At 35.1% G+C, this 25016-nt stretch overlaps 1 protein-coding gene across 1 annotated transcript in view; it reads left to right on the plus strand.

The window, feature by feature from the left end:
• CHM (CHM Rab escort protein) overlaps positions 1-22081 on the plus strand; it is a 198384-nt gene extending 176303 nt beyond the window's left edge. The window contains exons 13-15 of the mRNA XM_030849074.2: positions 7054-7152; positions 12528-12688; positions 18768-22081. Coding sequence (XP_030704934.1) covers positions 7054-7152; positions 12528-12688; positions 18768-18959 — 452 coding nt within the window. The 3' untranslated portion in view covers positions 18960-22081. The remainder of the gene's footprint in view (positions 1-7053; positions 7153-12527; positions 12689-18767) is intronic.
• Positions 22082-25016: the final 2935 nt, after the last annotated feature.

Consider the following 25016-nt stretch of genomic DNA (forward strand, 5'->3'; position numbering starts at 1 on the left):
TGCATGAGCTGTTTGTATATTTTGGAGTTTAATCCCTTGTTGGTTGCTTTGTTTGCAAATATTTTCTCCCATTCTATGGGTTGTCAATTCGTTTTGTTTATGGTTTCCTTTGCTGTGCAAAAGCTTTTAAGTTTCATTAGGTCCCATTTGTTTATTTTTGTTTTTATTTTCATTACACTAAGAGGTGGATACAAAACGATATTGCTGCAATTTATATCAAAGAGTGTTCTCCCTAGGTTTTCCTCTATGAATTTTATAGTATCCGGCCTTACATTTAGGTCTTTAATCCATACTGAGTTTATTTTTGTGTATAGTGTCAGAGAATGTTCTAATTTCATTCTTTTACATGTAGCTTTCCTGTTTACCCTGCACCACTTATTGAAGAGACTGTCTTTTCTCCATTGTATATTCTTGCCTCCTTTGTCATAGATTAATTGAACATAGGTGCATGGATTTATTTCTGGACATTGTATCCTGTTCCTATATTTCTGTTTTTGTGCCAGTACCATACTGTCTTGATTACTGTAGCTTTGTAGAATAGTCTGAAGTCAGGGAGCCTGATTCCTCCAGCTCCATTTTTCTTTCTCAAGATTGCTTTGGCTATTTGTGGTCTTCTGTGTTTCCATACAAAGTTTGAAATTTTTTGTTCTAGTTCTGTAAAAAATGCCATCGATAATTTGATAGGGATTGCATCGAATCTTTAGATTCCTTTGGATAGTATAGTCATTTTCACAGTATTGATTCTTCCAGTCCAAGAACATGGTATATCTCTCCATCTGTTTGTGTCATCTTTTATTTCTTTCATTAGTATCTTATAGTTTTCTGAGTACAAGTTTTTTGCCTCCTTAGGTAGATTTATTCCTAGATATTTTATTCTTTTTGATGTGATGGTAAATGGGATTGTTTCCTTAATCTCTCTTTCTGATCCTTCATTATTAGTGTATAGCAAGAGATTTCTGTATCTTTCAACTCTAGCAAATTCATTGATGAGCTCTAGGAGTTTTCTGGTAGCATCTTTAGGATTTTCTCTGTATAGGATCATGTATAGGATCTGTATAGGATCTGTATAGGATCATGTCATCTTCAAATAGTGACAGTTTTACCTCTTTTCCAATTTGGATTCTTTTATTTCTTTTTCTTCTCTGATTGTCATGGCCAGGACTTCCAAAACTATGTTGAATAAAAGTGGCAAGAGAGGACATCCTTGTCTTGTTCCTGATCTTAGAGGAAATGCTTTCAGCTTTTTACCATTGAGTATGATGTTAGCTGTGGGTTTCTCATATATGGCCTCTGTTAGGTTGAGGTAATTTCCCTCTTTGCCCACTTTCTGGAGAGTTTTTATCATAAATGGGTGTTGAATTTTGTCAAAAGTTTTTTCTGCATCTATTGAGATGATCTTATGGTTTTTATTCTTCAGCTTGTTAATGTGGTATATCACATTGATTGGTTTGCATATATTGTAGAATCCTTGCATCCCTGGGATAAACCCCACTTGTTCATGGTGTATGATCCTTTTAATGTGCTGTTGGATTCTGTTTTCTAGTATTTTGTTGAGAATTTTTGCTTCTATGTTCATCAGTGATTTTGGCCTGTGATTTCCTTTTTTATGGTGTCTTTGTCTGGTTTTGGTATCAGGGTGATGGTGGCCTCATAGAATGAGCTTGAGACTGTTCCTTCCTCTGCAGTTTTTTGGAAGAGTTTGAGAAGAATAGGTGTTAACTCTTCTCTAAATGTTTGATGGAATTCCCCTGTGAAGCCATCTATTCCTGGACTCTTTTGGAACTTTTTAAATTCAGTACTTGTGATTGGTCTGTTCATATTTTGTTTCTTCCTGGTTCAGTCTTGGAACATTGTACCTTTCTAAGAATTTGTCCATTTCTTCTAGGTTGTCCATTTTATTGGCACATAGTTGCTTGTGGTAGTCTCTTATGATCTTTCGTATTTCTGTGGTGTCAATTGTAACTTCTCCTTTTTCATTTCTAATTTTATTGATTTGAGTCATCTCCTGTTTATTTATTTTTTTTGATGAGTCTGGCTAAAGGTTTATCAATTTTATCAATTTTATTTTCTCAAAGAACCAGCTTTTAGTTTCATTGATCCTTCTGTTGTTTTCTTTATTTCTATTTCATTTATTTCTGCTCTGATCTTTATGATTGCTTTCCTTCTACTAACTTTGGGTTTTGTTTGTTATTCTTTCTCTGGTTGCTTACGGTGTAAGGTTAGGTGCTTATTTGAGATTTTTCTTGTTTCCTGAGGTACAATTGTATTGCTGTAAACTTGCCTCTTAGAATTGCTTTTGTTGCATCCCATAGGTTTTGGATCATCGTGTTTTTGTTGTCATTTGTTTCTAGGTATTTTTTGACTTCCTCTTTAATTTCTTCGGCGAACCGTTGGTTGTTTAGTAACATATTGTTTAGTCTCCACGTGTTTGTGTTTTTACTGGTTTTTTTTTTCCTGTAGTTTATTTCTAATCCCATAGTGTTGTGGTCAGAAAAGATGCTTGGCATGATTTCAGTTTTCTTAAATTTACTGAGGCTTGATTTGTGGCCCAGTATGTGATCTTCCTCGAGACTGTTCCATGTGCACTTGAGAAAAAAGTGTATTCTGCTGCTTTCAGATGGAACGCTCTATAAATATCAACTAAATCCATCTGGTCTAATGTGCCATTTAAGGCCTATGTTTCCTTATTGATATTCTGTCTGGATGATCTGTCCATTGGTGCAAGTAGGTTGTTAAAGTCCCCCCACTATTATTGTGTTACTGTCGATTTTCCCTTTTATGGCTGTTAGCATTTGGCTTATATGTTGAGGTGCTCCCACATTTCTCTAATAATTAATGATGTTATTCATTTTTCATGTGCCTTTTGGCCATATGTATGTCTTCTTTGGAGAAATGTCTATTTAGGTCTGCCCATTTTTTGATTGGGTTGTTTGTTTCTTGATATTGGGCTGTGTAACTTTTTGTATGTTTTGGAAATTAAGCCCTTATTGGTCACATCACTTGCAAATATTTTCTCCCATTCCGTGGATTGTCTTTTCATTTTGTTTTGCACAGCTATTTCTGTGCAGAAGCTTATAAATTGAATAGGATATTTTGTAGTTTCTTTAATGCCAATACAAAGCTAAATATATTGCCAAGAGAAGAATTGTGACAGAGAACACATTTTGTCATCTTTTAGCCTGTTAAGCCTTTAAGCAGTTGCTAAATGAAGTAAAAGGAGCATACTTTATAAAAGGTAGAGTCAAGGTTTAAACTATTTTTTGAGTCAGTTATTATCTCACATGATGCCAGTGGCTAATGTTTCCAGTTCTATTGCATCTTCCACAATCTTAGTTATAGTTGTTAATTGGCACTAATGAATGTAATACTTTTAGGAAAGCAGTTGCCCCATATAATCTAATTTGTGGTCATTTTTAGCATTTACTGAGCAAGTTAGTTTCGTGGAGAGGAGTTAAGGTCACAGAATAGAAAGGAGCATTTTACACAGAGTTAAATTTTGGTAGAAATATGACAACATGTTCTATAGGTATGGTTTTGCAATTATGTTAACACCTTAAGGTATTGAAACCTTTTTGCTCATGTACCCCTCAAACACGTATAATTTGTATAATTTGACATATACAGTTTTTCGTCATAAAATTCAAATAATCACCAAGAGTGTAGTTTCTAACATTATAAATGTTGGTATGTAATGGTAAAATGGTAACATCACCCCTTTAAATGTATTCAATGGAATTTAAGTATCAGAGATATTTGATACCCACTATCACCCACTTCAAATAATAAATAGAAATAGATTTTTTTAAAATTTCCAAAGACAGTAAGCTTAAAATATGTCTTCTGGATTCAGTAATTAATCCAATTATATTTGTGCAAAATGAATCAAACTATCAAATATATTACAGTTTTGATAAAGGATTATTAAACACAAAGTAAATTTCTTGAAATGTATTGCTTAATAAAATTGCAGGAGGTGAGGTTGAGCATCTGGACAGTGACTCCCTTAGAGTTATTTACCTTGTGGAAAGTCCTCTTGTATCTTTATACACCTCCCAGTTTGAATGTTGCTGCCTTAAGTGACTAGCTGTACCTTCTGCAGGTGATTATTACAGTTACACAACATTGTTCAGTGACTAAGAGCAGGCACTCTAGAGGCAGACCACGTGGGCTTGAATTCCAACTCTGAGCCCCAGCTCTTCCTTTTAGTAGTTGCATAACTTTGGGAAATCTGCTTAACTCCACTGTTCCTCTGTTTTCTCTCCTGTAAAATGAAGATAATAGTTGGCTGTTGCACCGGTAAAATGAAGTAATACTTCTGACATGCTTAGAGTAGTGTCTGACACATGCAAGTTCACCATACAGTAAATTCTAGATAATCTTTTAAATTATTTTGAGAATTTTAAAGATATATCTTAAAGCGCCTGTGAGCATTTCTCAGGCAGATTTAAGTAATTTGAGGATTATCCACTTATGCTTTCCTTACTTCTACCCTGGTCAGTCATAATTTTTCCACACTTCATATAAGTAATTAGTAAAATTTTCCCTATGCATGTGTATGCATACGTATATTTGTATGCACATGTATGTCTTCCTAAGACTGTGAGTACTTAATGTCTGCTCATGGCAGGGAAGCGAATTGTCTTTAGCCACAAATATTTATTAAACACCTATTGAAAAGTGAAAGTTATATTCGACTAAGAGGAAAACTGACTCTAAAACTTGCCCTTGCTAAAGACTTATGAGATGTATGAAGATTAATAAACCAACTTTGAAAATAATCTGAATTAAAAAAAAATAATACAATCAACCTCTGATTTGAAAAGAAGCAATAAATTCAGAGTAACCTATACAAGGAAGTGACATAGATAACAGGAAAAGCGGGTAATAAGCAGGGAGAAAAAATAGTTGTTCATACCTTAAATTTGTAAATGAATTAATAATGTAGCATCGGGATTCCCTGGTGGCACAGTGGTTGAGAGTCCACCTGCCTATGCAGGGGACACGGGTTCGTGCCCCGGTCCGGGAAGATCCCACATGCTGCAGAGTGGCTGGGCCCGTGAGCCATGGCCGCTGAGCCTGCACGTCCGGAGCCTGTGCTCCACAACGAGAGAGGCCACAACAGTGAGAGGCCCGTGTACCGCAAAAAAAAAAAAAAGTAGCATCTAAGCAGAATCAAGGTATTAGAATTCAAGGTATAGATGTCTTTAATTTTTCCTTCTAAGAATTGTAATAAAAGTTATTAAGTACAAGATGATAATCTGAATTTATTACTAGAAATTTTTGCTAGCATTCCATGAACTGAACTCTGTTACACTGTTAGGAAACATAAGGATATATTTACTCTGGTGTATTTCTTTTATATATCCTGACTTATAGAACTAGTAGTTTACAGTTAAGATATTTTTCAAAATATGCTTTTTTATTTATATTCATGTTCATCTGCTTTCCCCCCTAGTGTACGTTAATTGAATAGGAAAGAACTGGAAAATTGAGAACTTTGACATGAACGTTGGTATTTTGTGAGACTGTGGGATAAGAGAGGACAGTTTCTCTCAAGTGTTACATCAGATATTTCTGCCTTTATAGTTATATACTCTGTTTAATTCAGCATTTATCTAGGGACTTTAAACTCCCTCCCTACCAAAGTTATATTGCATTTGAAAATTTTAAGTTCATTAGGAATAATTTTGTTGTAAAGGTTATGTATTGAAATACTGTATATCCTTCAATATCCCAAAACCAATGGGAATCATTGTTATATTAATATAAAAACATTGCTTAAATAAGGTAGATATTTTATTAGGCCATACATAAGACAGGAACTTTCTTAGAATATCACTTTCTTTGGTGCACCTGGAAAAAAATACTACAAAATTTGATTTTAGCTCACATGGTTATTAAGAGTCCCTTTATGCTTAGACATATTTTAGAGTAGAATGTGGAATTAATTTTAATAAAGAGAATTCTATTCTGATGTTGTGCTTCCATGATAAACTTTGAACCATGTTCCTGGGGTTTTAAAAAGTCTACTAGCCTAAAGTAAACTTTAGAAAAGAAGTGCATGTACTTCTCTACTGGTGTTTTAGGAGTAGGAATGTCTCAGTTCTTATACTTTTCTCTAATATATATTCTTTCTGCCATAATTCTGTTCTGCCCTAAACCCTTTCCAAAACCAGAAGAATTACTCCCATTTAGGGATCCCCTTAGTTCTTCCTTTCAGTATGTAGAACCTTTTGTCCTTCCTTTGCCCTTTGTATGTAGGCCTTTAGGAATTCTAAGTGCCTTAGGCTACAGTATTTCACTTCTGTGAAGGACCTTTTTTGTACATGGTATTCTCTAACCCAAACATTCTCTGAGGTCTGGGCCCCATGAACCTGTAAATGCAAAACAAAGTGATTTGGAAATCCTGAAAATATTACACAAGTTTTGACTTGTGCCATATTATGGACTTTTAAGTATGATTCAACTAAGCTAACAGTGTTCCCCAAAAAACTTTCTTAGAGAACCCTATAATGAATAGATGATTTGTTTTTAACTTGTCAATTTATATTGTTTTTAACTTGTCAATTTATATTATATTTAACTTGTCAATGTATAAATGGGTTTTTCTGTCTGAAGAATACTGTGTGTTCTCTAGGTAAAAAAATAGTCCACTTTTAGTCTTTTTTATACAGTATTTTGCTTAGCAATCCTTTATCCACCCTCGTTGGGAATGTTGTAAGGATAGCTTAAGCTCTTTCTATGAATAAATGGTTTCCTAAGCTTTTTTACCTTGCTGGTTTTACATAACCATCAACTGGTACTTAGTCTTGAGTCTTAGTGTGCTCCCTCTTTGTTATTAGTTAACATATATTTTCGCTATTTTTTTTCACACACATAGCATATTGTTATGGTTTTTACATGTCCTCCATCACTAGATTATAAAGTTCTTAAAGACAGGAGCCATGACGTGCTTGGCTCTATTCCCAATGGCACCAGCTTAGTGCCTTGAATATGAGTACACAGTGAAATTTGTGATAAGCAGGAACTCAAAATATTTTTTTTTTTAAACAGATTTGGTTCATTTGACTTGTACGTCTTCTAAAACAGCAAGAGAAGATTTAGAACCAGTTGTGCAGAAATTGTTTACTCCATATACCGAAAAGGAGATAGGTAAGAACAATAATCAGTGATTCATGATGGAAAGGTAACGTGACCACTTTACTCCTCTTTAGAGATCTCAGGAAGGTTTCTGCAACCTGAATTGAAAGGTGATGTATTCAGCACCAATGCTTACATGTTTTACTAGGATGACTAAGCACATTCTCTTCCTAAAACTGGGGAAATATTTATAATAAGAGAAAAAGCTACATCTCACACACAATGTATATAATTAAGTGCAAAAATATAAATTTATATGTGTACATACTCATATGCATAGAAAAAAGACTCAGGAAATCTCTCAATTTTGGTGGGATTATGTATAATTCTTTTTCCTTTTAATTTTCTTTATTTTATAGATGTTGTATGAAGAGCATATATTCCTTTATCAGAAAAAGTTATCTTCATTTATAAAGAAAAAAAAAAAAACTTGGTTCAACTGAGAGAAAGTTAAGCTATTAATTGGCAAACGTAGGAATCCTTCCTAACCAATAATTGTCTTTTCATGCATTGCATGCTAGTGATGTGATAAATATTTAGCTTTCAAAACATACATGCCACTTTGCTGCCTACTCATGGTGGAAAGATGCTTTTCAACCACGAATTTTTTAACTTTTCTCCCCGCATCATAGGGTAGCCCTTGTAGCTGTGAATGGAGCAAATTGTAGTGAATTCTATGTGTAGGTGATCAAAACATGGCCTAATGGATCTTATTCATTTATATGAAGTGACGGTGATTTTCATTATAGGATTTGGATGTCCACTTGAATCCTGGCCAGTTCATTAATTCATATATCTTCATTTTCTTTGGATGTTATGTTTGTTCAGGCAACCATTTATTTACCCCTACCTATTGTATTTCCTTTTAGCTCATCTTCTGTGTGTCTTGTTTGTTTTCTTTGCAAGATAGTGCATAAAGGAGCATTTACATTTACATAGGAAAACAAACTGCTCCATTCTCAGGAGCTAATATCGGTATAATTAATTTCTTTTTGGGCTGCTTGAATCAAATTCTGCAGTCTGAAAATTTACTTCACTTTAGTTTGGAATTTAATTTGTTTCATATTTACTTTTTTTTTCCATTGGAAAGTCTCATATAAATGTATTGTTAAAAATTTGATTGCAGAGTTACAATACACAATAATATTCCTAAATGTAAAATGGAATAATAGTTTTGTCTTTGGCTTTAGTTACCTTGCTTATAAAAACTCAGAATTCCTTCTTTATTTCTGAATTTTTTCATAATTTTTGGTTGTAATTTCATTGTGTGGTGGTCCCAAATAATATACTAAATTTGAATATTGTATCATTGCTCTTCACTTTTTAAATGCATTTTCTTTTTTAAAAAATCAAGATGGGTAAATTACATATTCATTACTTAGCATCCTCTAGCCATTTTAGATTTTTAAACATTAATCTTAATGGTTAATGTGATCCTATTTTGAAATGATGTATTGTTTAGAACCTGAGTGAAATTCTTTAGTAAGAACTATGTGCTCAGAGGGGTCCTCAGGTGCACTGAGGCACTGAAAAGCCAGTTTTCACTGACACATAGGCCTTTTTATCATCAGGATGAGGTAGTGGTCATATTTTAATTAAAATGTCAGAACAAATACTGTTGGAGTTATTGAAAATGAATCACCAGATAAAGTGAGCACTGGGCCATGGCAGGTCAAAGAGGCAAAGTCACCTGGAGAAGAGAACTCAATTCATTTTCCTGCCTAAATGAGGAAGAAGGAACTTTATGAGTAATATGAACTTTTAATACATTAAAGCACATTCTTCTCTGTAGCAAAAGCCCCTATTTTCACAGATTGATGGCTTTTACTATTATGTTTTAATTATTTGACTATGATATGAAACCTTATGATTTAAAGCTTTATAAATATTTTGTTTTAAAATGTGTGCCAGAGGAATAACATTATTTAAGCTTATTTTCTTTTTATTCGACTTATATGTTCTGTGTAGTGCTGTGCTTCCTGAGCTTTTGTGAAAGTCAGCCTAGTCACTTTGCAATGAAGTTCATTTATAGTATTAAAAGATAATGTTCTCTTCTCAAACACAGTACTTCTTTGCCTTTGTATCTGAGGAATCCAATAGCCTTGTGAAGGTATTCCTTCTATTCCCTCTCTTTCTTACTTGTTCATGTTTAAGGTATCAGCTGGAGCTCGTGACATATGCTCTGTCTTAAGAAGCAGTTGTACTAATACTTCTAAGAGCCCTACTTCCCAGCCTCCTTTAAGAGCATCAGAGATCTCTAAACTCTTCCCTACTTCACAGTCCAAGGAAATTTCAGATACTTTATGCTTAATAAACCTGATTCTGCAGGTGAGAAAATGAGGTGATTGCTCACCATTCATATGTGCATTAATTCTTCCAGATTCCATAATATCCTTCAAAGCACAGGTAGAACTTTCCTAAGTGATTTCTTATTTTACGCAGGAAATTGAGATTTTTCCATACAAATTGAAGCAAGAATTTCATTAGTACAATATCTTCAAATGTCTGCAGTGTAATATCATCACTGCACCATCTTCTTTCTCTTCTTCCCTCCACTGGGCACAGCATGTGGCATTATCTCATTCTATCTCATTCAGTTCCTATCTCAAAAAATCAGCACTGCCTAAATGCAGGAATTCCCCTTATAGGTGTCATTTTGAAATAGGTGGCTGGTGAGGGTGTTTTTACTGAGCTGAGAAGTAAAATACCTTATCTTAATTCCTTTTTGTATTTGTTGTGTCCAGTCTAGGTCATAGCTGTGGCAGTCTTCCTACTCTCTTGGTCTTGTGCTACCTGTGCTATGTTGCTAAAATAGTTCACTCTCTCCCTAAACATGGCATGCAGCTATAGACTATTTGTTGCTTTTATTTGGTGTGCCACTGTTGATTTTCTTCAGCCTACTTTATTCTGTACTTGCCCCAGTTTAATTCGCCCAAGATTTTATTCTAAATTACCTGTTACTTGTTTAGTCCTTTGCACAATCTAATTGAATGAAATGAGCTATTACAGAAAACCAATTCTATTTCTGACCAAGTGATGTATTCCTAACCAAACCTCGACAGCTTTAATAATTTTTTGACAATTTTGCACTGCACAATTGCATGTTATTTTTCCAGCTCTCTCTCTGCCTTCCAGCTGGCCTCAAAGAAAGATGAAGCAATTACTTGTTTCTTTGAGGGTTTTAAGGTCAAAGCCCAATAACTCCCTTGTGTCTAGAGCATTTATCTTCAGCCTATGTCAACTTTTCATCTTCCTCTCGGTTTCTTTTCAAAACTTCAACCTCTATGAAATTTCTTTCCTATAATTGAATTATTCATTTCCCCCAACTTTTATTGAGTGAAAGCCCTCCTCTGAGCTGGAACTTTCATAAAATACAAGATAAGCTCTCTTAGTATATGCTTAGAAATGGAATGAGCAATATTAAAGGACTACCAGACCTTAGCTCACTTTTCTGCAATGCTCCTAGAGTCTGGTTTCATAAGTGATAGGCAGTATGTTTAACCATCTTCCTGTAAGATTTACTGAAACTAAGCTCACCAATAAATTTACTAAGAGCCATATGGTTTTATCTGTGAAATATGAGTCCCTTATGTTCCTTTATTTTGTAAGTAAGTAGGTTTTGCCACCTATTTTGTGCTTTATATGAAGTTAGTGATACCTTAGACTCATAGATCTTAGCATTAGAAAGGGGCATCTTAAAGGATCACTTCATCCAGAGTTTCTTCATCCTATCACATTAATAATTATGGATTATTCAGGATGAGCTAGAAAGAGAACATATTTGGTATTGTTGTAGTGGAGATGTTTTAAATTAAGTATAATAAAAAACCTATTTGTCCTGAATTGGGGAATGGGACATTCTTTTTAACTGAAGAATGCAATTAGCTAACTTTTCTCCACTGATTATAAATCTACCAATAAGAGTTAATTAACTAGATAATTATACCTTTAGAATTTTCTTTATGATTCACAAGGTGCCTTATGGTCTTGGGTAATCATCATGCACGTCCTTTATTATCATTGTACAGAATTTGAATTTTTCTTCAGATTCAGGCTAAGAAAACACTGTAGTCAATAAATATATTAACAGCAATATTTTCTGTTTTCAACCAAAGAAAATGTAATTATAACATTTCTAAAGAAGAAAGGCATAGAAATAATTATTAAGATAGCAAGGATTAGGCTTTAGGTATTGAGATTAAGAGGGCTGGATCTTTTAATAAGCACATCATGCTTTGATTATACCTGAAAGCAGAATTAAAATTGGTTCAGAAATTATTCATTGAGCATCTGTTATGTGCTAGGCTCTGTATTAGGGAACATGAAAGAGCAAGATAATAAGGACTAAGTCTACTTCATCTTTGTATCCCCAGCTCCTAGCCTGATGCCTAACACATAATAGATGCTTGCTGTAAATGAGAGAATGTGCACTGAAAACAGCTTACAGTCTCATAATCATATTTTTGTTATTTGTTGGTTGGTTGGCATTACTTTTGTAATCTAGTAGGACAGTGTTAGTGAGTTATGATATCCAATTTTTAATCCTGTATATACTATTTTTTAATAACAGCTTTATTGAGAGTCACATACCATACAATTCACCCATTTAAAGTATAAAATCCAATGTTTTTTAATGTATTGTTCAAACATCACCACAGTCAATTTTAGAATATTTCCATCACTCCAAAAAGAAACCCATACCCCATACCCATTAGCCATTAACCTGCACTTACCTCAATTCCCCCACAGCCCTAGGTAACCCTAATCTACTTCCTGTCTTTTTTTGAGGGGGGTGGGGTGGGCATGCCACGCAGTTTGTGGGATCTTAGTTCCCCAACCAAGGATTGAACCTGGGCCTCGGCAGTGAAAGCACTGAGTCCTAACCACTGGACCGCCAGGGAATTCCCCTACTTCCTGTCTTTATAGATTTCTCTATTCTGGTCATCTCATAATCCTGTATATAGCATTGACTTACTTTATAATTTTTTAAGTTGGTTTATCCATGTGAAACATAAGAAAATAAATTTATGTTAACTTCTCACTTCATTGGCATAATTTAAAGATGAATATGATCATAAGTGCTTTCATACTGGTGATGAGAAATAAGAGAAATCCAAGGGAACATGATGGGAGTTAAATCTAAGTAACTTACTAATAATCAAAATAATTTTTAAAATCTAACTTGTCTTAGGTTGAAAAGCCATCATTGCTTGAAATATCATACACATGTATTAGAGTGTGTGGATACAGATTTACTATAGTTTACATACAAAGCTCTGATTTACTACAATATATAGTGGTAGCTTTGTTAGCAATTGGCTACATGTTGTAGTAATTGAGAGGCATGTTGTGCTTTAGATGTAAGTAAAATTTATATCTACATTTAGAAAATGAAGAAGTTGAAAAGCCAAGACTTCTGTGGGCTCTTTACTTCAATATGAGAGATTCTTCGGACGTCAGCAGGAACTCTTATAATGATTTACCATCCAACGTTTATGTCTGCTCTGGCCCAGACTGTGCTTTAGGAAATGATAATGCAGTCAAACAGGTAAGGCTGTTGGTGTTTCTTGGTTTTATGTTAGGAAGTTGGTGTGGTAGGGAAAGTGAATTGTTTTTTCCTCTAGGAGGTGGGAAAAGAAACTTAAAAAGCATCTCTCTCATTTAATACCATCTCTGCAATTTGCCCCTAAACTTTTTCTCGGTGAACAACAAAGCCACTTTAATATCAAATATTTTCATGTTATTGAATATAATGATGAACTACAAGAGACTGTTTATGAGTTCCATTGTGGGAATAAAGATAGAAGATGTTAGAAATACATATTCAGAAAAATTAATTTATAATGCCAGTATTCTAAAGAAACATTGCTTCTAATTTAAATGGTGGCCTATCATTGTATTTTGAAATACACAAACTTTTTCCTCTGTAAACTTGAGTCATTTCCAAAGGAGTGTAACTAGTAAGGCATACAAAATGTATTTTTAAAATGGCACATTTTTAAGGCACATCCTTACCATGGAAAAGAACATATAGTTTTTCACAATTAGCATGATTCCTTTAATGTTTTGACACAAGCTGGTGTCCCAAAGCTACTATAATAGCTGCTGAGGAGTATGTTAAATCAAGGTGGAATTTTGTGACAGCGTTCTTGGGCAGGGCTATCAATAGGTACAGGGCAGGTGACACAAAATGCCAAAAGTGAATTATGAGTCTACTAAGCTGAAAATTCATATGCATGTACAAACACACTTTTCTGCACTTGACAGGAAGAGTAGAGCAGAAAATACCATTTTTTAAGGTATAAGTCTAAACTTTTCACCAATGTAGTTGGCGCATCTGTTTATTGAAACAATAAATGGATAATTTAACGTTGTTCTAAGACCACAGATGGAAGTTTCATTCCCACTAGTGGTAGGGATCTTATAGGAGCAGATGGCCTTTTTGAGCCTTTAATTTTTAGGCATAGCAGCAAGGCTATGACCTATACATTTACAGTTTTTTACCAGATTCTTTGTTTCTCATCTTCAGAGTCTAGTGGTGATCCAGGATAATCATATTTAGTCAGTGATAACAAACAAAAATAGGAAGTCACATCTCTCATCCATCATTTATTCTGTTAGTTTAATAGGAACTCAGGATGGTTCAATATCTACATTTATGGCTTAAAATGGCCAAGTCATTTTTGCTTTGATGGTCCATTTTTTTCCAAGAAGAAATTACCAGCAAGTTATCAGCCAGGTAACTTTATTCCTGAGTGAACTTTAATGTTTTTTTTAACCAAAATGGAAGGCCTTAAATAAGGACTTAATATAGAAGTGCTAATGTGATCTAAACTGCAAGCTAAAAGATTAAAATTAAAGGATAATTTTATCATGAGATATTGATTCCCAAGAAGATAGACTTGAGTGCAGTGTTTTCACAGAAGAAAACAGTAATACTAGTTTGGGTGCTAATTATTATATACTGTTAATTATAAGTAGGTTTATATTTGTTATACAACTTTTAACCTCACATCAGTTTTGGGAGAAATATTATAATGCCTACTTTAAAGGGCATCAATAATAACATTTAAAAATAGCCAGTTTATTCAGATAGGGCTTCCCTGGTGGCACAGTGGTTGAGAGTCCGCCTGCCGATGCAGGGGACACGGGTTCGTGCCCCGGTCCGGGAGGATCCCACATGCCGCGGAGCGGCTGGGCCTGTGAGCCATGGCCGCTGAGCCTGCGCGTCCGGAGCCTGTGCTCCGCAACGGGAGAGACCACAGCAGTGAGAGGCCCGCGTACCACAAAAAATAATAATAATAAAAAATAAAAATAGCCAGTTTGTTCAGATAAACTCTGTTCTAATTCCAGTATGTCATGCTGTGTTCATCCCAAGCACTAACTGATGACTCTGTCTTCCAAATTGTCTCTAAAAGCCCTCAGAACATCACCTAAGCTTTGCCTGTGTAGGAAACATAAGTACCTGCAGATATCATTTTTCTTTCTTTCTCTTTTTTTTTTTTTGAAATAAAATGCTTCATTTTGCTAGTTGGCAAGTTTGCATCTGCTCTTCTTATTTGTAAATGTATAGATGTTGAATAACATAGACCTGTCTCTCTCTGTTCATATGAAGCTATTTATGATTTGAAGCCATATTAAAAATATAAAGTAATCTGATCTGTTTATTACTCACAAGTTAAAGTTGTGTGCAGGAGCATACCAAGACATTCCCTATTATGTGAATCTTTCTGTGACTTGCTAGTTTTTGTAGTTTGTGTTACTCCAGTTTTTTTCTGAACCTGACATAGATATTTCTTTTCTTAATACAGGGAGTGTTTCATTTACCCACAGATACTGATGAACAGACTGGTCTATAGTCCCTACTTGTCTATACTCCCAAGCCAGTGATAGCTCCCTCCTTCTTCAGGAACCCCCATTGCCTAGGAGCTGCCACTGCCTTGAGAATAAGAATAGTTAAATAGTACTGTACTCTGTATTATACTTAAGGTATGAAATGGGTTATATTGGCTGATGTGGACTGGGCTGGCAGTCTAACCAGCATGTAGACTGTTGTTTATATGGACAGATCAGCAACTTGCTTATGACTTTTGGTTCATAATTTGTAAGTTGAAGACCAGCTTTATAGGTCATAGGAACTGTCAAGTTGCTCACATAGTGCAGTAGCATTCACTTTCTCAAGCCATTGAGGGAGAGGGCAATTTTAGGCATCATATCTTCTGAAGCTTCCATTCATTGAGCATTTTCTACATGCCAGGCATTGTCCTAATCATCTCATATATATTATTGTATTTGGTTCTCACAACAACCCTATGAGGTAAGTATCTGTGACATCCCCATTTTACAGATGAGGAAACTAAGCGCCAAAGGGGCTAAATAACTTTTCCAGAGATCACATAGCTGTTAAATTTTTTATCCAAGGTTTAACCTCAAGTCTGTTGGATTCCAGTGCTTGTACACTCATCTAGTATACTATGCTACTTTCAACTCGTTAATGCAGATACATCCTAAATACATTAAACTGCTAGATTGACAAAATATTTGTTTGTTTTGTGTGGATGTATGTTAAAGAAACAGGAATATCTAAATAACTCAACGTGTCCTCTCTGTACTTCCCAATATAAGGAAACTAATTCACAATATAATTAGCCCTTTTTAATTATTTTAACCACATGAAAATCTTTACCTAAGCTAACTTCTGGCTTTAAAACACCAAGGAAGGTTAAAAGTTGACAATTAAGTACTCTGAACCAACCTCTTGGTGACAACTCTCAGAACTGGGGCTTAGTTGGCAAATGAAATGAAGTTCACCAAGAAGCACTAGATAGACCTTCCAGAAAGTGGCAGTTGACCCTAAAAGGTTCCAGCAGTTGGAAAGAGGAGAGACTTGGGAAAGGCTGGAGTCTGGCTTTAGGAAATTGGCATCAGAGAGGGCCAATGGCAGTGAGCTGAAGGTGGGATTTCCACAAGCAGGTAGAACACAAATAAAAGCAGGGTGGCAACCTGCAATTGTTTGGCAGTCTTAGGACACACATTGTTCATGACAGGGATATACAAAAACAGGTCGAGTGGGATCTAGCCACAGGGACTGGAGTTCAGGAGAAAATCTATCCTACAGGGAGGTGGCAAAAGGGAGACAAGGTGTGAGATACAGAGGAATTGGAGTAGAAGTAAGAGGAACAGTAATAATAATAGTAATCATAATAATTGTTACAATATTTATATTCAACATTTGTATAATATACGGTTTCTAAAGTTCTCCCATATATATATAATATATATATTATATATATAAATATATTAAAATATATATATAAAAAGAGAGAGAGAAAGAGAGATTCTACTCCATGCCTGGCACTAAAGATTCAGAGTTAACTAAAACCCAGTCATTATTCCTGGATGAATCACTGTCTGGTAAAGGAGAAAAACGTGTAAACAAATGACATTGCAGTGTGGTATATGCAATAAGAGAATGATATCGAAAGTATAAAAGTAATATAGAGGAGCCATGAGTTGTATCTAGGAGTCAGAGAACCTTACAGGGAAGAATATAAAAGATGAGTAGCAATTCTTCATCCAAGTGATAGACAATCAAATTGATAGCATTTGCACCAGCCCAGGGTGTAAACATCATGGTATGTTTAAGAAAGTACCAATAAACAGGTAACAGTGGAGCAAAAGGCCTGAGAGGCAGAGATGGGATGAAGAAGAAGATGATGATACCAGAGAAGATAGGCCTGAAGGATGTTGTTTGCTATAAGTATCTTGGATTTTTATCCTGTTAGAAGAGTTTTAAGCCAAAAAAAGGCATAAACAGAATTTCATTTTCCACTGACCCTTCTAAGGGCAGCATAAAGATGGATTACACAGGGGAACCCTAGAGGCAAAGTGACCAGTCCAGTTCTGAGATGTTGCAGTTGTCCAGGGGAAAGATGGTGCATGTCTGGGCTATGTCTCTAGTGGAGGAACAGGTGGAGTCAAGAACTAAGAGATAAAATTGATAGGATTTGCTGACTGATTGCATGCAGAGAGTAAAGGAGAAGGAGAACTTCTATAGGCAGTCAAGGTAGAGATAACAGACACAGTGACCATTAGAGGAACTAAAGTGTGAGGTAGAGGCTCTGTCTGACCTCAGTCCTGCTTCTAGGGACTAAATGTCTCCAGCAAAGATGTATATGGTAAGACCCCAGGATGGAAGCAAAGCAGGCATCTCAAATATTTAATTTCAAAATATCCATAATAAAATGGCATGTCTAAAAATATAACCTTGAACTATACTTAAGAAGGAAAGAAGCTATTTTTCTCTCCCTGTCCCTTCTTTCAACTCGACATCAAAGCTCAAAAGTTTCTGCTTAACCAACCCTTCACCCTATCCCAAAGATACTGGTTTTATTCACCTGATGTAGGAGTTTACAAGCTATAGATGGCCAAATGGCAAATAGTTTCGATTTTGCAGCCCATATAATGTATTTTGCAACTACTCAACTCCACCATTGCAGTGCAAAAGCAGCCGTAGACCATAGATAAATGAATGAGAGTAACTGTGTTCCAGTAAAGCTTTACTTATGAAAACAGGCAGCAGACTGGATCTGACATGTGGGCCATAGTTGTCAACTCCTGACCTAATGGATGACTTTGCGTGTACTTTGGGAAGAAGGGTTGAAGTGGTACAGACAGACATTGTAACCTTTAAAGCAAAACAAGCGTATGTTTAAAACCCGTTAATGACGTTCTTTTACCGGTAGGCTAGAGTGCAAGCTCCCTAGCCTGGCAGGGACCCTTATCTAACAAAGAACTGTATTCATCTAAATAATAGCAGGAATATGTTTAGAATAGAATAACAGTGCTACTTGCCACATTTACTTTCTTGTATGTGTGTGTATTTGTTGTTGTTAATTAAGATCACATTTACTTTATTATTCTCTTACCCTGCCAGACTAAGCTCAGCTTAAATCTCAACATTTTAATATATGTTATTATTAATAGCAATGATTACCAAATAGAGAGGCTTACTTTACTCTGCCATTCTATAGGCAAGGAGAGCAAGGCTCAGAAGCTGAGTAAGCATTCCCCAGATCACATTGCTGCTAAGTGGCAGAGCCAGCATTTGGGCATGGTTATCTATTCAGTGTCCATTGTCTTGGACACTGTGTTATATTCCTCAAAGCACAGGGAGAGGAAAATTAGAAAAGCAAATAGTAGAGCAAACAATGAAGAATTTTCTTGATTTGAACAATGACTTGTTAAACTTAGTATATGCTAAATTAGACTGTACAAATATCACAAACAGGCTCTATTAGGAAATTATATAAAGGATATTAAGGGAAATTGTATTTCTGTTGACATGTAGAATGAATGACCTTAAAATCTCAACTATCTGAGCACTTCATAGAGTCTTAGCAAGTACTGATATACTTGAAGGGTGGGCCTGAATGAATGTATAAATTAGAGGGAGAAAAGTCATGGAGTTCTGAAAGCAGTTTTTAGAAGCTCGTGTGTGCTGTGTAAAGTTCTATAACTTAAAGAAAATTTTAAGGGTGATACTTCATTGTTTTGATAGTTCCAGAAAGGCACATACATTTTACGTTAATGTTCAAAAACTCTTGTGCCCTTTCTTCCCTGGCCAGGCTGAAGCACTTTTCCAACAAATCTGCCCCAACGAAGACTTCTGTCCACCCCCACCAAATCCTGAAGACATTATCCTTGATGGAGACAGTTTACAACCAGAGGCTTCAGAATCCAGTGCTATACCAGAGGCCAACTCAGAGACTCCCAGGGAAAGCACAAATCTGAGAAATCCAGAGGAGCCCTCTGAATAATGAGTATACACCAAACTGAATAGCACATTTTGGAAAATCCTCCTAGCCTCAGAGTCCTCTTGATGGAAGAAAGGTTTGAAAAATGTTACAAAGCAGCAGCCAGTTGACATGCAGAATTACCAAGAGAAACAGATGATAGAAATCCAAAAGGGAATTTTCCTTAAAAAGGACATTCCAAGACCACAAAACACTTGTAAAGCACATTGACTTGCCTGCTTTAAGATACCAAACCTGTGGGATTAGCAGATAAAAATTATAAATGGATTGATTCCCAGAAATATAGCTATGTTTATGAAAGTGATCCTATGCATTGTTAATAATTCTATGGTATTAGGACAGCTTTTGCTTGCCACTTTGGATCTTTGTTTGAAAACCACATCTTCAAAATCTGCTTACATATTTCCTTTGATTATTTGAGTTATATTTTCTTTATGGGTATGAGCATCGTGACACAAATGATAAAAGCATACATAAATATAGCTGATAAAAACTAAAGTGTCATGATCCAGGCAGGAGCCTATGCTTGAAATAGAGATTTGTTTTGTTTTCTATCTTGAGTATTGAAAATGCTAATATTAAAGTAGACACTTTTATAAACAAGTCATGAGTTCATTACTCAGTGATTTTTTCTTTTAAATGTTAGTAGTGATATTTGTATGTGAATCCTGAACATACTAGGAAGGCTCAATACTGAAGAAGTGGAAAGATTTGAATAGGCTCATTGGTATTTGGAAATTCTGTCTAGTCGAGTATCTGGAGCACTAGCCTAATTGTCTATGGACCTAATTTAGTCCTAGCTATGCCACCGATGATATTAAGCAAATTGTTTAACTTCTGGGCCTCAGTTTCTCCATATGTCTACTGTATGAGAATGATATTGAAGATAAATGCAGTGCCATCCTTAGAATGTTTTTTCTGGAATAAAAGTTGTTTCAGAATTTTCTCATTGTCTTGGGGGTGAATATCAAAGATCTCATGCAGCAAATAACTGTTTGCTGTCACCTCCCCCAACACAATAGATCACAGTGTTCTTATTGCATTAAGCTTTTAAAATAAAAATCTATTTCCTTAATTAGTATTTTATAGTCTAATAGAAAAGTAAACATAGTAACGTGAAATTGTGGTTTTGAATCTTAATAAGGAAAACAGTCTATAAACTCTTCATATTCCTCTTCTAGTAGGTAAACCTGAAACAACCAAGGACTCTAAATAGAATATGACAATTGGTAAACCCTAATATGCACTTAACATAAAAATACAAGGGCTGTACCTAGGCAGCAAATCTAGTTACAGTGACAGTGCCTATATTAAAATCTTTCCAAATGCCAAGCTCTAATGGTTTACCTTTTTTGAGCAATAGTTTGGACTCAACAACTTATTTCAATAAATAAATACATTAAAAGTGCGTTGTCATGCAGTCTGGCCTATCTTGCTGATCAGAGAGCCATGGCTACAGTAGAAAGCACATAGTTCTTACATACTTCAGCTGCAGCAGGGCTCTGACCTCTCCAGATTTCAGAGAAGATCTTAAAGGAAACCAGCTCTGTCAGGTCACAGACTCACGAGAAATGGAAAAAATCAAGGAATGTAGCTCTTGCCTCACCTTTTAAACCCCCTGCGGATATAGCTGAATCCAGAAGAAAATCTTCCCAGCCTCTCAGGCTACTCCTAATCCTTCTCCCCATTGTATAGCCTCTCTCCTATCTCTTTAATCCCCTTTATCCCTTTCTTCCCCTTTTATAATGTTATACAAATCAGGGAATCACATTATAACCTACTTTGTTATATGGATTCAGATCCATCTTAAATCATATTTCCTGAAACCCAACCACGGCATGCACTAAATGCACAATACATACCTATAAGCGCCGGGTATTGGCTCTGCCCCGCAGTACCAGCAATATAAAAGCTTCCACTATATGAGAGTATTGAGTCTGAATACAATTGCAGTACTTTGTACTTTGTTATAGTCTTAGAGTTAAGGCCTCTTGATGCAGGATGCACACTTATGTAAACAGCCAATCAGGGTACACCCAGAATGACTAGAAAAATACTGATAGCTTTACTACAGCTCTCTAAAACAATGAAGGAGATATTCTGTGGTCTCATGGCCCAGTCCATACTGTACCCTATTTCATCCATTAGCCAGCATCGGAATTTCTCTTCCAGGTTATTTATTAAATACTGTTGAAATGTTTAAAAGCTCCTGAATATGATTAGTGATGATTAAGATAATACACAACTGTTAAAAACCTTGTGTTAGAGAACTTTAGATATTTCCTGTTGCCTCAGAATGTAATAGAAATTATTCTAAGAGCATTCTTTTCAGCTACCTTAATTACTGCAAATACTTGTTTTCATAGCTTTAAAGGAAAACCTTTTAGTTTTGTTGTAAAACCATAAGCCTGAAGTCATATGAATAAAATATAAATGCTGTATGTGATGCAGAAATTTCAGTAGCTAATTTTAAATTTTGAAAATAGCTATTATCAAAGAATTTTTATTCATGTGTTTAAAATGTTTATGTTATGCATGCTTCTTATTAACCAAAAATGATAATACCATTCAGTTTAGTGATCAACATGAAAACTGGTTACTAGACCTATGTTGCTACTGTATTTTTGTCTAGTTGGTATGCCTGCCCAGAAAAAGATAGATATATATGATATGTATATTATAAACATATATTTTTCTATAGGAAAACTGAGTTATAATTTCCCCATCTTCTATGATATCTAGCTGCTCATAGGAAAATAGTCATGTTAATGGTTAACTTCTGGAATAGTAGTTTCTGAGATGGGCAGCCCTTTGTGTAAAATAATGGCCACACTAATGATTAACTTCTGTCACAGCTGTAGTTCTGGAGAAGGCAGCCCTTTGTCTAAAGTGCTAAAAACCTTGAAAAAAAATTTGTTGAAATTTGATTGCTAAATAGTAGTGATCCTTCAAAGCAGTTTTCTTACAAATAAGTTATTTACTGCTATTGGTATTGGATAATTTCTCTCTCAACTCTTGATTGATTTTTCTTATATGCATTTCCAAAAGCATGAATATATGATTATTCATAATTTGCACACTGTAACCGTAAGTTTTCAGAGGAAATAAAGTCTGTTTTTAATGCCTTTCAGGCGTGGTATCCTATTTTTTAATATTAAAATTTTGTATATATGCCAAGAAATTAAAAATTGTCTTGGAACTGATTTATTTGTTGATACTGATCTATTACTTAAATTCGTAGTTAATTGTCCAGCTGTATACTTGGTTTTATTCCTAGGCATCTGCCAACTGTGTCAGGTTTGTGAAAAAGGCAATCAAATGATACATGGGTATGTTTACTTAGCAAACTGTTCTAGTTGCCAGCATCAGATCTCATTCTGTTTGAAATCAGTGTTCTGAGGCATGGGATATGGCTTTACAATACATTACCTGCAAACTGTTTTCGCATCTCACTTAGTGTATGAGAATCTGAAACGTTTTTCTTATTTACTTGCTGAGTGTGAACCTGATGTGTTTGTCTTTGTGGTCGTTGAGTCCCCAACAGCTTACTTGCAACAGATAAGAGACTGCTGATGTTCTTTTCATGCAGAAATCATTCACTGAACTATGATTTGTTCTTGAATCAAATAATTAAAGAAGAGTGACATTTTCTGTCAATTCCAAGTCATTTTTAAACCTTCCCAGACAGGACGTATTCAAAAGGTAACATCATTATTTCAAAACTGGCAATTTATCTGTGAGATTATTAATGAATCAAGTTTAAGAAAGATAAGGTTAATTGAATTTTTAAACAAGTAGCTGTATTATCCTTCAAGCACCTTGGAGTTCATAAGAGTATTCACACTTTTTTTTTTCTTAAACAAGTGTTTTGATATGTTTCAATTCTCTTCTTTAATGATGGCTTTTTAAAAATGCAAGAGGTTTAACACAACATCCCAGGTCACACTTTGAAGGCCACTTTTCTTTCTATTAACATAGTTCAGCTGTGGGGCTGCAGTGAGATGCCCTTCCCATACAAGTTGCCACGTCTGCTCTTTCTAGTGATGATGACTCTTAGGACCATTTGACAGGTAATCATTAGAACTTGAATCCTAGTAGACTGGAGGGTCTTTTCACCTATCACTACAGGGAGATTTATGCTGGTAACACCTATTAATGTTAATAGGACTTGCATGTGTAAATCCTCTTCCTGTCAGTGAGACAGTTGACCCCTAAAAGAAATATTCTTTAGAGATGGACAACTTTCTACTCGAGAAGCATTAGTGAATTGTTCTATTCAAATTTTTCATGTGTGGGAAAAAATCTCAAGACTATACTAATTCAGCAAAGGATTTGTAGAGCTTGAAAAGGTGAAATAATAGCTCTTAGTTTTCTATTCACATTCTAATATATATTAAATACTATTACTCTTCATGTTATCAACATAGCATTTTTCTCTTATTTTCACTTATTTTTATTATTTTCTAATTAAAGTATAATTGACATTCTACACTATGTTAGCTCCAGGTACACAATATGTGATTCAATATTTCTATAGATTACAAAATGATCACCATGATAAGTCTAGTTACCATCTGTCACCATACAAAGTTATTAAAATATTGACTATATTCCCCATGCTGTATATCTCATCCCCTCGACTCATTTATTTTGTAACTGGAAATTTGTACCTCTTAATCTCCCTCACTGATTTCACTCATCCTCCCCACACTCCTCCTCCTCTCTGGCAACCACCTGTTTTTCCTCTGTATCTATAAGTCTATTTCTGTTTGTTCATTTGCTTTGTTTTTTAGATTCCACATATAAGTGAATTAAAACAGTATTTGTATTTCCTGCCTGCCTTATTTCACTTAGCATAATACCCTCTAGGTGCAGTCCCTTTCAAACCACCAATAATAGCATTTTTCACAGAACCAGAACAAATAATACAAAAAATTGTATGGAAACACAAAAGACCCCAAATAGTCAAAACAATTTTGAGAAAGAACAATGCCGTAGGTATCACCCTCCCTGATTTCAAACTATATTACAAAGCTACTGTAATCAAAACAGCATGGTACTGGCACAAAAACAGACACATAGATCGATGGGACAGAATAGAGAGCCCAGAAGTAAATCCACATTTATATGGTTAATTATAACAACAGAGGCAAGAATATACAATGGGGAAAAGAGAGCCTCTGACAAATGATGTTGGAAAAACTGGACTGCTTTCTCACACCATATACAAAAATAAACTAAAAATGGATTAAGGACTTAAATGTAAGACCTGAAAATATAAAACTGTTAGAAGACAACATAGGTAATACACTCTTTGACATCAGTCTTAGCAATATTTCTTTGGATCTGTCTCCTCAGGCAAGAAAAACAAAAGCAAACAAACAAATGAGACGTCAAATGAGAAAGCTTCTGCACATCAAAGGAAACCATTGACAAAATGAAAAGATAACCAATGGAATGGGAGAAAATATTTGCAAGTAATATGACCAACAAGAGGTTAATATCCAAAATACATAAACAGGTCATACAACTCAGTATCAAAAAGAAACCCAATTTAAATATGGGCAGAAGACCAGAATAGATATTTTTCCAAAGAGGATATACAAATGGCCAACAGGCATATGAAAAAAATGCTCACCATTGCTAATCATCAGAGAAATGCACATCAAAACAACGAGATGTCTCCTCACACCAGTCAGCATAGCTATCATCAAAAGGTCTACAAATAACAAATGTTGGTGAGGATGTGGAGAAAAGCAAACTCCAGTACATTGTTACTAGGATTGTAAATTGGTGCAGCCACTATGGAAAACAGTATGGAGGTTCCTTAAGAAACTAAAAATAGAACTACCATATGATCCAGCAATTCCACTGCTGGGTATATATCCAAAGAAAATGAAAACACTAATTCAAAAAGATGCATGCATCCCAATATTCATAACAGCATTATTTACAATAGCCAAGACATGGAAGCAACCTAAATGTCCATCAACAGATGAAAGGACAAAGAAGATGTGGTACATATATATACACAATGAAATATTACTCGGCCATAAAAAA

Source organism: Globicephala melas, chromosome X (genome assembly GCF_963455315.2).
Source record: "Globicephala melas chromosome X, mGloMel1.2, whole genome shotgun sequence".
NCBI classification, from domain to species: Eukaryota; Metazoa; Chordata; class Mammalia; order Artiodactyla; family Delphinidae; genus Globicephala; species Globicephala melas.